The 15,332-nt window shown below is 42.3% G+C and overlaps 1 protein-coding gene across 1 annotated transcript in view; it reads right to left on the bottom strand.

Annotated features, from left to right (window-relative positions):
* PARP8 (poly(ADP-ribose) polymerase family member 8) overlaps window positions 1-15,332 on the bottom strand; it is a 583,039-nt gene that overhangs the window by 513,855 nt on the left and 53,852 nt on the right. Inside the window, exon 4 of the mRNA XM_030193114.1 lies at window positions 1,476-1,565. Within this exon, the coding sequence (XP_030048974.1) occupies window positions 1,476-1,565 (90 nt within the window). The remainder of the gene's footprint in view (window positions 1-1,475; window positions 1,566-15,332) is intronic.

Below are 15,332 nucleotides of genomic sequence, written 5' to 3'. Positions count from 1 at the left end.
GCTGATCCATCCAGAACTGATTAGGTCCTGCATATAGCTGCCCAGAACAAGAAAGACTATAAGTCAAGACGCCAAGGTCGCATGGCGCCCGCATTGGAGGCCTAAATGCAGGCTAATGGCCATGCAGAGCAGCAGCAAGAGGCATGGCAGACAAGCACCACAGACGCCAATGCACCAAAAGTTCAGGAAGCAAGGCCTGGGTGCGCTCATTAAGGGCAGACATCAAGAAAGGCTGGGGTGTTGGTAAACTTGTTTGGTCAAAGCAGATGCCTGGTCCTAGCTACCTGGAGACCAACGCATCGGTACCTCCTGTATGGAAGGGGAGCAGTCCTCCCAGCGCCAATACTTCTCGGGTACCAGAGGATCTCTCGGTGTCTCAGAGCTCCCAGCACTGTGCATCATGGGTGATTGATGTCAATGCTTCTTGCAATGCCAGGCATCGATGCTCCTCAGTGCCGAGGATGACATCGAATCCTCATGTCACCTTGGGGTCAGGTCCGATTCTGACTGGTCCCGGGGGGCCTGCACAGCAGCCAAAATCAAAATAGGTAGAGACCCACTCGACACACATTCACTCCCAGTGTCTAAGGGCCTCACAGCCATGCAGATCGATGCACCCAATGCCAATGCAACCCCCAATACCTATGCTAAAGATGCCGATACCAATATTGAGGCTTCCCACCTGGCTCCAAAAAGTTTCTCTCATTGAGCCTCTCTGGCTAACTGGGTTATTTTCTTCATATGAAGATAAAGAACATGGTTAGAAGGGGTATGTTCATGTCCCAAGCACTGAAGTCACCAAGAATGGGTGTCTTTGCCAGTGATGGTCCTATTGCTTAAACCCACTGGGAACCATCAATGACATGGAAGGAAAAATAGCCGTGGGTAAATCAAAAGACTTGATGGTGCTAAAAAAAACAGCAACGCACCAGAAAGAAAAATATGGAAAAACCCCACCAGAATTCAGGCATAAGTGTAGCCTACTGAATACAGTAAAAAAAAAAAAAACTTAGAATACGGCAAAAAGAACCTAAAACGTAAAGGAAAGAGAAAAAGAGGAAACCCCAAAGAGAACAGGGCAAAATAAAAGAAAAATACAATGGGAATCCTCAAAAAATATTCACTCAAACCAAAATCAAACCAAGCTGTGAGGAGTGGTCAGAGATGGCATCCTCTCCTCACCATGGAAAAAATGGAACTGATGGTCCCGCGTCTCGTGAGCAGGCAGAAAGGCACTCGTGCACGCGTGGTGCATGCTCTTAAAGCTATACTAAGCTTTTTCAAGCTCCAGACTGGGCAACACAGTATGCATTACCCACAAGTGAAAATTATTGTTCTGCTTGTCCTCAGAGAATATAGTTCACACATAAGATATCCCTTTTTATGCATATAAATCAGATTGCTTTATCACTATCTTCTTCTTGATGACCAATACTTTCTGTTCCTTTAAAAATCAATAAAAATCGTAAGAGTACCTGTTGCAATTCTGAGGAAAATAACTGGAATTGGTTCGGTTGTAACTAGCACATCTTCTTCATTATCTGAACTGGACACATATGTATTATCTAGGAAAGAAAACACATTTTTAACAACTGTACAAATTTTGCACTGTGGAATTAATATAGCCTGCAGAATCTATCCTTTTGACATTGAAATATTCATCAAGTTAAATACTGTTCCATGATTTACTCTAAGCATGTAAATGCCTTACCCCAATCGAGTTCAAAAAAATCGGCTGTTCAGCGGAGAACTCGAACGCCCCACGGGAGAACACAGATATGGAAAAAAGTGGGATGCTTGACCACGGAAATACAAGACCTGGAGAGATGGATCTTAAAAATACTTGTTTATTGATGAATAAAACACTCGACACAATCGTTGTGTTTCGGCCGTTAGGCCTGCATCAGGAGTCTACAAAACACATATATACAAATAAACGTTAAATAAAAACAAACCATATGTAGTCAAAGAATCAAATACTAAAAAGCTAAAACAATGTAAAATATTGCAAAATAAAAACTAATGAAACATTCAAAAACATATATAAACGGACAGTTAAAGAACAAATAAAAGTATGTATACATTAGTAGCTAAATACAAGCCATACGACAAAAATGTATGTAAAGTACTCTTGTGTCAATCGTAGAGTGATAGTATTGCATAAAAAAGATGTACACAGTTAATTACAGATAGATAAAAAATAAAGAATACATAAATAGAGATGGAACATACAAGGCATATAAATAAAATATATCTGCACAATATTTAAGAAATGTATTCTATATATAGTACATAGACAATCTTTTTGTAAAAATCCATACACTTAAATGCATTTATGTGTCTCTGTGCACATAATACTGATAAACCTATGCATATCATACATGTCTGTCTGTCTTCTCTGAGGGATATGTCTTAGTAAAAATGTAAAGGATATGAAACCAGTAGTGATGAAACCCATAAAAACTTTGAAAAAAAGATGGAGAAAGGGAGGGGGATGATCATTTTGAGTCCATGAATAAGGATTTATTAATAAGACTAGGGTCAAAAATGGGGAAAACAAATCCCCGGTAAATGAGTGAAAATTGAAACTAAGAGATGAAAAACGAAAAAATGTGAAATAAAGAATAAAAAATGAATATATAAAATAAAACAAAAATAAAATGGAAAAAAAAGAAGGAGGGAAAAGGAGAAGAAAAAGAAGAGAAAGGGGGGCAACAGGGGGAGAGAGAAAAGGGGGCAACAGGGGGAAAAAAAAAAAAAAAGAGAGAAAAAAGGAAGGAAAAATAAAAATAAAAAAGGGGGAAAAAAGAAGAACAGAAAGAAAACAAAGGGGGGGGGGGAAGAAGGGGGAAGGAAAACGGTGAGGTAAAGGGGAGGAAAAAAAAGAACATGAGAAACCTGGAGGGAGAACAAATAGAAAACCAAGTGAAAATAAGCATATAAAGAAAAACATCCAAGGAACCATGAAATGAATTGAAAAGATATAGATGTCTAAAAACTGAAAGACAAAAAACTGGCATGCATATGCATTTACTCATGCTGTAAATAAAGTCATACACACATGGGTGTGTGTGTGTGCAGTGTTTTACCGTTAAAAAGACCTTTATGAAAGAACTTGCGCGTAAACAAACGAAATGTCCGCGTGAATGTATAGCATTATCTTTCCACAAGTATTTATTTCCCAGTACCGTCATCTACATGCAGTCTTTCACAGTACCGTCATCTTCTTTCATTCACCACGTCATTAAATCAGCTGACAAACCAGGAAGTATCATCTATCTATAAGCATTCATCTACAAGCAGTCTTTCTTTTCCAATACCGTCATCCTCGTTCATTCACCACATCATTAAATCAGCTGACAAACCAGGAAGTCTCTCATATCTCCTTCTTCCTTCTACGGGCTATTTTTAGCATAATACTTTGGTTCCCAATGCGGTTTTTCTTATCTTACTGTTCATTTTACATTTCTACTTTTATCTGCAGTTTCTATTGTTACTCAACGTCATTTCCGCCGGTTTTGGCGCCCTATTAGCTTCTTAAGGCAACACAAATCCTTTTATGCTTCACGCGGACATTTCATTTGTTTACGCGCAAGTTCTTTCATAAAGGTCTTTTTAAAGGTAAAACACTGTTTCCTTTATTTTTATTATGTTGCTAGTGTCATATTCCTACGTAATGTTAGTGGCTTCTTTCTACCAGACATTTGTTTTTCCTTTTCTTTTCATCCCTTCTTGTTGTTTTCTTTCGCATTTTCTCTGTTTTTTGTCCTGCAATAGACCCACTTCATAGATTATCACATCAAGTGTCTCCCAACACACGCATCAGCTGATTTCCGACATCTGAGGTTAGAACCCCATTTACAAGCCTATGCACATTCTTCAGTGCAATGCTCACCTTTGATAACAATGTGCCTTCCTTTCATTTATTTGCTTATTCTGTTTTTTTTTTTTTTTGTTTCCCCTCATCCTTGTACTCCCCATTGTGGTGCATTTACATACCCATGGGCTATTACTTTTGCTGCCACAGACCCACTATACAGAACGTCCAGTGAGGTCAGTACTTATGTAATTAGTTTAAGTATTCCTTTATACCCTGCTAATATGCGTTCATCATGCCACTTAGGCAGTGTCAGTTCTCTGCACACACACCCATGTGTGTATGTCTTTATTTTATTTTATTTTTTGTTACATTTGTACCCCACGCTTTCCCACTCATGGCAGGCTCAATGTGGCAGGCGATGGAGGGTTAAGTGACTTGCCCAGAGTCACAAGGAGCTGCCTGTGCCGGGAATCGAACTCAGTTCCTCAGTTCCCCAGGACCAAAGTCCACCACCCTAACCACTAGGCCACTCCTCCAGCATGAGTAAATGCATATGCATGCCAGTTTTTTCGTCTTTTAGTTTTTAGACATCTTATCTATATCTCAATTCATTTCATGGTTCCTTGGATGTTTTTCTCTATATGCTTATTTTCACTTGGTTTTCTGTTTGTTCTCCCTCCAGGTTTCTCATGTTCTTTTTTTTCCTCCCCTTTACGTCACTGTTTTCCCTCCCCCCTCTTTTTTTCCTCCCCCCCCCCCTTCTTCTCCCCCTGTTTTCTTTGTTCTTTTTCCCCCTTGTTTATTTTCCCTTCTTTTTATTCCTCCCTTCCCCCCCCCCTTTTTCCCTCTCCCCCTTTTACTACTACTAAACATTTCTAAAGCACTACTAGGGTTATGCAACGCTTTCCCCCTCTGCTGTACCTTCTCATTCCTTCCCCCGTTGCCCCCCTTTTCTCTTTTTTTCTTTTCCTTTTCCTCCCCTTTTTCTTTTCCCTCCTTTTTTTTCCATTTTATTTTTATTTTATTCTATATATTTATTCATTTTTTATTCTTTATTCTATTTCGCATTTTTTTGTTTTTCATCTCTTAGTTTCAATTTTCACTCATTTACCGGGAATTTGTTTTCCCCATTTTTTACCCTAGTCTTATTAATAAATCCTTATTCATGGACTCAAAATGATCATCCCCCTCCCTTTCTCCCTCTTTTTTTCAAAGTTTTTATGGGTTTCATTACTACTGGTTTCATATCCTTTACATTTTTACTAAGACATATCCCTCAGAGAAGACAAACAGGCATGTATGATATGCATAGGTTTATCAGTATTATGTGCACAGAGACACATAAATGCATTTAAGCGTATGGATTTTTACAAAAAGATTGTCTATGTACTATATATAGAATACATTTCATAAATATTGTGCAGATATATTTTATTTATTTATATGCCTTGTATGTTCCATCTCTATTTATGTATTCTTTATTTTTTATCTATCTGTAATTAACTATGCACATCTTTTTTATGCAATACTATCGCTCTACGATTGACACAAGAGTACTTTACATACATTTTTGTCGTATGGCTTGTATTTAGCTACTGATGTATACATACTTTTATTTGTTCTTTAACTGTCCATTTATATATGTTTTCGAATATGTTTTGGAATGTTTCATTAGTTTTTATTTTGCAATATTTTACATTGTTTTAGCTTTTTAGTATTTGATTCTTTGACTACATATGGTTTGTTTTTATATAACGTTTATTTGTAAATGTGTGTTTTGTAGACTCCTGATGCAGGCCTAACGGCCAAAACACAACGATTGTGTCGAGTCTTTTATTCATCAATAAACAAGTATTTTTAAGATCCATCTCTCCAGGTCTTGTATTTCCGTGGTCAAACATCCCATTTTCTTCCTTACCCTAATCGAGTACCAGTTTTTCATTTGATTGACTGAAAATTAATGCAGCGATGTCACACACAGATATATTCCAAGATTTGGGATAACAGCAAAACTTACAACTGGTAAGCTAACTTAAACCACAACTTTTCCATTTTCTCCAGTTGGAAGTATATTAACGACAATTTCTTAGCCAAGCTGATGCCTATGATTTTTTTTTATATGAAGTAGTAGTATTTGAAAAGAAAACATTTAGTCTTATCTGCTAATTTTCTTTCCCTGAGTTTTACCAGTCCAGAACCAATGGGTTATGCCCGTCAACCAACAGATGGAGACAGACACCAATCACATGTGAACTCTATCCTATAAAGGGCACTGTTTAGCCTCTGCTCAAAAGTACTGCTTTAACAAAGCAGCAGTAGATAACTCCCTGAATCTCTTCCTGATTGGAGATATCCAGGGCCCAAGATAAAAGCACTCCAAATATAGGGAACAAGAACATCTCCTAAAACATCACTCTTAGGCACAAGAAACAAAAATAACTACAGATTAAAAAAGGCCTCTGGACTGTTCTAGTAAGATTCAAGGAAAGAAAATTAGCAGTTAAGACCAATTTTCCCCTTCCCCATCATCTTTACCAGACTAAATCATAACCAAGGGAGGTAATGTAATAAATCACTTCTCAAAAGTGAACTAAATTCTGAAACTCCACTCTAAGGTCTCCAGCATGAAATTCAGATTCTTCTCTGGCTAAAACATCCAGCCTAGAGTGCTTAGAGAAAGTATGCAAAGGTGACTATCAGGCTCATTTTCAAAAAAGAAAAACGTCCTAAAAGTGACATGTCTGCATTTGGATGTTTATCTCACAAAAACGTCCAAATAAGTATTTTCAAAACCTTTTGTTTAGACGTTTTTCTCTGAAGTCCATCAGAAGGACATCTAAATCTCAAATGGACGTGCCAGGGGTGTGTTCAAGGCAGGACTTGGGCGTTCCTAAGACCTGGACATCTTTCAGCCATAATGGAACAAAACAAAGACGTCCAAGACAAACTCAGACGTTTTGAGCTAGACCTGTTTTTATAACGAATAGCTGCAGTGGGAATTGAACCCACTTCCCCGGAGAGACCATATACAACTCTGCCCAAGAAATTGCCACAACCCTGGTCAAGTGTACTCTAAGCACCTTAGGTGGAATATATGACTCTCATAAATATAAACTGATAAAATTGTTTCCTTAAGCCAACCTACAATGGTGGCTTTCAAAGCAACCTCACCCTTGATGGCTTCTCCAAATAATACAAACACTACCTTTATAACTGCCGAAAGTCATTGGTCACTTCTACGTAACATATAGGTCTTTATCTGCCATCACTTAGTATGTTACATAAGCATTCAGCAAACATCAAGAAAATGGAGGGGTGTGATAACATGATCTAGCAGGGAAGCATGGAACCCTCAGAAAAAATACACCAGAAGGCAGTGTAAGGTCAAAAATAAAACTTTATTACTATGTACATGGGAAATAAACAAGCCTGTTTCTTCACAGGTTCAATACTCTTCATTACTCATAACCATAGTTCAGCAACCAAAAGATTCTGAGCCTACCTTAGCAGTCTTCTCTCTTACAAGACTCAACCCTAGAATTCCTTCACAAATAAGCTTCAGATTTCTCATTTAGCATACAAGGTTTGAGCTAGGAACTTCCTTGGAACTCCACCAGGTAGTATAGCCTAAGCCAGATCACCTTGTGAGGTTCCTTGTCCTCAGGACCTCTCCTGGAAACCTCTTGCCTTGGGGCCTACCTGATCTACTCCGTTCAAGGGCATTTAAACTCATCCCTGCTTGAGCCTTGCCCCCTTGACTTAGCACTATACCACCTACCCTAAGGTGGCTTACCCTTTGCACCCTTAAGCTAGCGCCCCCTGCTGCAAGATGGCTTAACAGAAATATCAGTGAGGGAGTGTTCTTTATTTATTTTTGTTACATTTGTACCCCGCGCTTTCCCACTCGTGGCAGGCTCAATGCGGCTTACATAGGGCAATGGAGGGTTAAGTGACTTGCCCAGAGTCACAAGGAGCTGCCTGTGCCTGAAGTGGGAATTGAACTCAGTTCCTCAGGACCAAAGTCCACCACCCTAACCACCAGGCCACTCCTCCACTCCTGTCTTTACTATCCAGCTCATTTTCAAAAGAGAAGGGCGCCCATCTTCCGACACAAATCGGGAGATGGGCGTCCTCTCAGGGCCAGCCAAATCGGCATAATCGAAAGCTGATTTTGGCTGCCCTCAACTGCTTTTCTTCGTGGGGACGGCCAAAGTTCAAGGGGGCGTGTTGCCAGTGTACCGAAGGCAGGACGGGGGCGTGGTTAACAGATGGCTGTCCTCGGCCGATAATGGAAAAAAGAAGGGTGTCCCTGGCGAGCATTTGGCCGACTTTACTTGGTCCCTTTTGTTTCACGACCAAGCCTCGAAAAGGTGCCCGAACTGACTAGATGACCACCGGAGGGAATTGGGGATGACCTCCCCTTACTCCCCCAGTGGTCACCAACCCCCTCCCACCCAAAAAAAAAAAACAATTTAAAAAAAAGCACTTTTTTGCCAGCCTCTATGCCAGCCTCAAATGTCATACCCAGCTCCATGACAGCAGTATGCAGGTCCCTGGAGCAGTTTTTAGTGGGTGCAGTGTACTTCAAGGCAGACCCAGGCCCATCCCCCACCCCCCATCTGTTCCACTTGTGGAGGTAAATGTGAGCCCTCCAAAACCCACCCGAAACCCAGTGTACCCACATGTAGGTGCCCCGTTTCATCCCTAAGGGCTATGGTAGTGGTGTAGAGTTGTGGGTAGTGGGTTTTGGGGGGCTCAGCACACAAGGTAAGGGAGCTATGCAGCTGGGAGCAATTTGTGATGTCCACTGCAGTGCCCCCTATGATGCCCGGTTGGTGTCCTGGCATGTGAGGGGGGACCAGTGCCCTATGAATGCTGGCTCCTCCCGCGACCAAAAGCCTTGAATTTAGTTGTTTTTGAGATGGGTGTCCTCGGTTTGCATTATAGGCGAAAACCGAGGCCGCCCATCTTAAGGTCGGCAATCTCAACATTTCGGTCGACCTAAATGTTGAGATTTGGCCAGCTCCGACTGTATTATCAAAACGAAAGATGGACGCCCATCTTGTTTCGATAATACGGGATGCCCCGCTCCTTTGCCGGGGCGCCCTTAAAGATGGGCGCCCAGTTCGATTATGCCCCTCCATATCGCCTACTCCTTCACAAGGAGACAATACTCCTTCCCGTAATCCTCTTTCGTAAACAACGGCAATGTCAACCACTGGTTAATGGAAAGACAAACTACAATAGGAAAGCACTTGCAACTAATGACCTCTGTTTAGCTGCAATACACATGATCTCAAGGATCTTCCATTAATACTAGCTCCTAAGCTAAACGACGTTCTCCTGAAGCAGTTCAAGACACTGACCTACCTCGAGAAGGATCAGATCCACATACCAGTCTTCTGGGCCAGCGCAAAGCCACCAGGGTAATCAGGTTGGGATGATTAACTATGCACTGCAACAACTGACCCAGAAGTGACCAAAGAAGAAAAAAAAACCAAAGAAACCCTGACAAAGGCCAAGTTTAGATCAAGGCACCTAGATTTGCCAATCTTTGCTACCTTCAACTATAGAACTGAGGCACCTCTGCATTCTACCTTGTCACCATCAACTCTATGAATGCAGCCCGCCCCCCCTCCAACCAAACCCTGATGGAGTAAAAGCTGTCCCAATAACACCCTCTCCCCTGGACCTAGGGAGTGCCTATTCAGATAATCTGCTCGAATGTTTTCATCTCCAGCTATGTGGGCTGCCAATAGTGCCTGAAGATGGGATTTGGTGCAGAACAGCAAAAGAACCACCTCTTGAGCTATCACCATGCTTCTCAATCCTCAGACTTGTTGATACAGGTCATCACCATAGCACTGTCAAAAAATATTCTGATACTCTTGTCCTGAGCTAGGGGAACAATTACTCCAGAGCTCTTGTTTCTAAGTGCTTTTCAGACCAAGATGCTTCAATTTTCATCCATTTCTCGAGTCATCCAATTGGGAGTTTCCAGTTCTGCACCGTTCACTGGGTTCCATGAAGTCAGTTACCACTTCAGGATGACTTGCACTGCTAGTGTCTACAGAAGGCAGGTTATATAACTATGACTGAGGTGACAATTCATCCAGTAGTAACTGATGTGGTGGATACATGTGCTCTTATGCTCACAGAACCACCTCTGGTCAACTGCCATGAGCCCTAGAACCTGCAAATAATCAGATGTTCATGGAGCTCTTTTCACCAGTAGTTCTTGAATTTGTGCCTAGATTTTCATCATACGCTGCTTGGAGGAAAAACCTTTCCACTACTCTTGAACTGCACTCTGGGGTACTTGATCCATTGAGATGCTGTTTTTCTCTGAATTTATCACCCAAGTGAATGCATTAACTGTACCACTTGAGCATTGGATTGCCAGCTTTCTTTCTCACACTTGGCACTGATAACCAAATCGTCCAAATATGGATGTATTATGATGTTCTCTCTGCAGGCACAACCATCATTATTTTTTGAGAATGTTCCAGGGGCCATGACTTGTCGAATCAGCAAGGCTTGAAACTGATAGTGATATTCAAAATTGTTAAGCAGAACCACCTCCGGTGACTCTTCTAGACTGATATGTGGAGATGTGCTTCTTTGAGATCCAAAGAAACTCCCCTTTGTGTTACGTTCATATCAAAAACTGCATCGCTTCCATATAGAACAGCAAAATTCTTAGCATTCCATTTAACCTCTCAGATCAAGAAAAGGCTAAAAGCTGCCCTCCTTCAGGACAATGAAAAATAAAGTACATATCTTTGCAGTCAAGAGAGCAGAATACATGTATCAGTGTTCAAAAATTGTATGCAGCAATGAAGATCTCACAAAGAAATGCCCGACGTGCACCACATTTTGCTCTACCAAAGGACTATGTCAGGGGCAACTAAAAACAATTATAATACAATAATAAATAGCGCTCAGTTGTCAGACATAATCTGGGTCCACTCCTCAAAAAATCATCAAGCCATCTTCCTATCTTTTCAGTCAAAGAAATGGCCCATGGCCCATTCCTGAATGGATCTGGAGACTGCAGGGGACCTTCAAAACCCTGGGCAACATCTTTTCTGTCAAACTAAAAGGAAAATACTTGAGATTAAAAGAAAGAGCTGTGCAGCTCTACCTTTACCTGACTGGTAATGTCTCATGAAATCTAGCTATGCCCGAGATCAAACACAAGGAGACTTTGGGCTTGTTCTCTAGTAGAGCTTAACCTCAACCAGATCCTTTATGCCCTAAGCAATAGTTTTCCCCAAAAGAAAAGCCTGCTAAGCTAGGTCTTGGAAGTGGTATCTGTGAACCAACTGCAAAGACATAAGAGGTGTCTGGCTTAGAGAACTTTTGTCTACATCCCCACCCCACCCCATCCCTGCAGGTTCTGTCTTCATCCCCACCCCCATGGGTTCTGTCCTCATCTGCAGAAGTCTCGAACAATTATTATTTTATATTTAAATCTTTTAAGTATAAAAAGGAACAATATGCTGTGCAACTATTGTATATTAATTACAAATAAAAAACAATAACAACAGCGAGCAGCTATAATAACCTTCCTCACCACCACCCTCTACGCTTCCAAACCCAACAATAGCTGTCTTCTACTTCCCCAAGGAATCCTAATCTACCCTGTTAAAATGTCCTGGGGTACAAAATACAACCCGTTCCTATGAAGAACTATTACGATTTTTTAATCTGTGGATGAATAAGAAGTCATCAACAAACTCAGGATTCAGTCTAGCTCCTCTGTCTTCCACAGTCCTTCCTGCAACAGAAGATGTCTTCTTAGAAGATGTGCTGGTAGCAGGATGTACAGGATCCTCCATGCAAATTTTGTTACTTGTGATCAGCATGTTTGCTTGTTTTTCCAAAAAATCAAAATATTGTTGTCTGCATCACTCAGACATAAATAACAGATCAGTTCATTAACAGGTTTCAAAGTAGAATATGACACAGGGACAAAGTTTGTCCCCATCCTTGTAGGCTCTGTCCCCGCAAACTCTATCCCTGTTCCCATCCCCATGTCATTCTGTAGTCTGGCTGATACCATGACCACCATGTTCCTGACAGAGGTGTGAACAAGATCATACAAGGCATATACCACATAGGCTTGCTTTCATTTTCTTCAGTCTCCACAGATGACTGCTGCACCCAAAAGTAAACAGGCCCTGGAGACTCAGGCACTACAGACCACTACCTGAAGCCCTAAAGCCACCACTTCAAATGCCTACTTCTACAAAGTTTCTAACTACAAACCTGAATATCCTTCAAGGCCATGCAACCTTCTATTAGGATAGTGGTTTTCTTTGTTAACTGCCATTACCAATGTTTCCAGTTCTGGCTGCTTTAGCTTCCCCCTCTCATCTGGAACCAGAGGGTGTAGCTTACCTCCTGGCTGTACCCACTCAGAACCCAGCCTCCAGAGCAGCCTGGATTGTCTTGTGAACAGGAAAAGCCTTAGTGAGCTTTCCAATACCTTCCAGGATAGGATCCCAAACAGAGCTGTGTCTGGAATCAGGATTCATAAATGTTTAATGTTTCCAAGGAGTAATGTTTCCCTACAGAGTAGCCAAACTACTGTGGGACTGTCACTGTCCCCTATAAGGAGTACAAACTCAAACTGTGAGCCCTCAAGAGGCAGAAAAATACCTACTGTACCTGAATATACACTGATTCAATAGCTTTTAGACTTAAAGGCAGAATATAAGAAATTAAAATAAATCCAGCTCTCCTATCCACTGCACTGGAGACTCTGTCATGCTCAGAACCCACAGCAGAGAACTCTAAGCATCCCAATCTCCTTGCACTTTCAACTGTGATCTCTTGGCCTGTCTGGACTGCTGCAAACTCCTACATTCAGCATGCAGCTCCTGTCCTTACAAGGCATCATGAGCCTGCCTCTGCAGGTAGGCTCTGTGAAGGAGAAAACTCAAGAGAAACGGGTCCTCTGATCAAAGGAGCCCTGAACCTCCCGATGACTCCCATGAGAAATCCTCCAGGAGCAAAAGGAGCCCCTTGCAAACTACTCTTCAGTGCTGTCACTGAAGGGACAGCTCACAAAGTCTGGGGAAGCAGATGACAAAATGGCCATTGTTCCTGTACTTTCAGCAGGTGCCACACAACCCTGGAGGCAATTCTTCAAGTGCAGCAGACTTCTCTCCTGCATCAGAGCACTGTTCTACAGGGTTCTTCCTTCTGTCCCACCTTTGATAGGCTTTTATCTTCTGCACAACCTCTAGTGCCTGAAAACTCACAGCCTCAGACCACCCATTTGCTTCTGTGAACCTCATTGACAGCATTGCCCTGGTGGGAAAAGGACACCGGCTGCGAGACTGGACTGCTTGCCAAAGCACCCTCAGATGAACTAGGCACAGTGTTAGCCAAAGTCCTCTCATCAATCTCAACCTGACTGCCACTTACAACTCCAAGAACTTAGTCTCCTTCTTCCCTTTTAATAAGGCAGTCACAGTGGGGGGGGGGGGGGGCATAGAGGCTAAAACCTTGACACCACAGAGAAAACTGAAGGAGAAGGGAAGGGACCCAGATACCTCTTTGTATCCCAAAGTTTGTGGCAGCCTAACTCAAGGGAGCTCTAGTGGGTGACCATTTTCTAACTGGTCTAAGAGCAACACCACGCCAGTCCAGAACCATACTACATGGTATGCTTGTCACCATCTGCTGGAGACAGAAAAATATGGTTGAGCAGGGTCTGCATGGTGCCCTTGATAAAGCAGAATTCACAAGTTATTGGTCTATCTCCATCTGCTTGCTGACAGGCATAAACCATTAGTGCAGGACTGTTCTGGTAAGGACAATGAGGGTGGGCCAATATTCAGACCACAGGAGCCAGTTGCCTCCCATGGTCAGCGCTGAGCCAGGATATTCAATGCCACACTATTACCGGTGGCCAGTACTGAATATCCGGGTGTGCGTTAGCCAGATAAGTTTAAATCGGCCAAAGATATTCCAGCTAATTTGAAGTCCTTATCTGGCTGCCAAACTTAGCCAATAATGCACTGAATATCAGTGGCTAGCCGGTTTTACAAAGTGATTTAACCAGCTATCTGCTAACCAGAAATATTCAGCAGGAGATAGCACTTGACCTGCTAACCCATAAATTTGCATCAAACCAAACCATTAAAGTCATTGACCACAAATGGACGGAAATTCCATGGTCAGATCATTCAAATTAAATCTGACCCTACATTGGCTGAAGAATGGGCATCTCAAAGCGTCTGCATCAGGGGTCAATAAATACACTACAAATCAAAATATAACACATATAAACAACACCAATAAAAACATATATACACATACATATAAAAATTCAGCTGACACTAACTTTCTGATCAGAAGTCAATATGCTCAAATATGCTTGATAACCATTAAAACAGCATACATATATTCAGTAGTTAAACACATCCGTTTAAAAAAAATTTGGTTTCTACTAATATGAATAAAAATCAAAAAGAAATAAAAAATGAAAAAATGTAGAAATATAAATATTATGTGTATTCCAGGTATATAGCGAATGCTACATACCTGTAGAAGGTATTCTCCGAGGACAGCAGGCTGATTGTTCTCACTGATGGGTGACGTCCACGGCAGCCCCTCCAATCGGAAACTTCACTAGCAAAGTCCTTTGCTAGCCCTCGCGCGCCCGCGCGCACCGCGCATGCGCGGCCGTCTTCCCGCCCGAAACCGGCTCGAGCCGGCCAGTCCAGTATGTAGCAAGACAATACACTTCAAGGGAAGACACAACTCCAAAGGGGAGGCGGGCGGGTTTGTGAGAACAATCAGCCTGCTGTCCTCGGAGAATACCTTCTACAGGTATGTAGCATTCGCTTTCTCCGAGGACAAGCAGGCTGCTTGTTCTCACTGATGGGGTATCCCTAGCCCCCAGGCTCACTCAAAACAACAACATTGGTCAATTGGGCCTCGCAACGGCGAGGACATAACTGAGATTGACCTAAAAAATTTACCAACTAACTGAGAGTGTAGCCTGGAACAGAACAAACAGGGCCCTCGGGGGGTGGAGTTGGATCCTAAAGCCCAAACAGGTTCTGAAGAACTGACTGCCCGAACCGACTGTCACGTCGGGTATCCTGCTGCAGGCAGTAATGAGATGTGAATGTGTGGACAGATGACCACGTCGCAGCTTTGCAAATTTCCTCCATGGTGGCTGACTTCAAGTGGGCTACCGACGCTGCCATGGCTCTAACATTATGAGCCGTGACATGACCCTCAAGAGCCAGCCCAGCCTGGGCGTAAGTGAAGGAAATGCAATCTGCTAGCCAATTGGATATGGTGCGTTTCCCTACAGCCACTCCCCTCTTGTTGGGATCAAAAGAAACAAACAATTGGGCGGACTGTCTGTGGGGCTGTGTCCGCTCCAGATAGAAGGCCAATGCTCTCTTGCAGTCCAATGTGTGCAGCTGACGTTCAGCAGGGCAGGAATGAGGACGGGGAAAGAATGTTGGCAAGACAATTGACTGGT

Source organism: Microcaecilia unicolor, chromosome 2, assembly GCF_901765095.1.
Source record: "Microcaecilia unicolor chromosome 2, aMicUni1.1, whole genome shotgun sequence".
In the NCBI taxonomy this organism is placed as follows: domain Eukaryota; kingdom Metazoa; phylum Chordata; class Amphibia; order Gymnophiona; family Siphonopidae; genus Microcaecilia; species Microcaecilia unicolor.
Note: the sequence above shows the minus strand (reverse complement) of the source record. Positions and strands in the feature narration are given on the sequence as shown.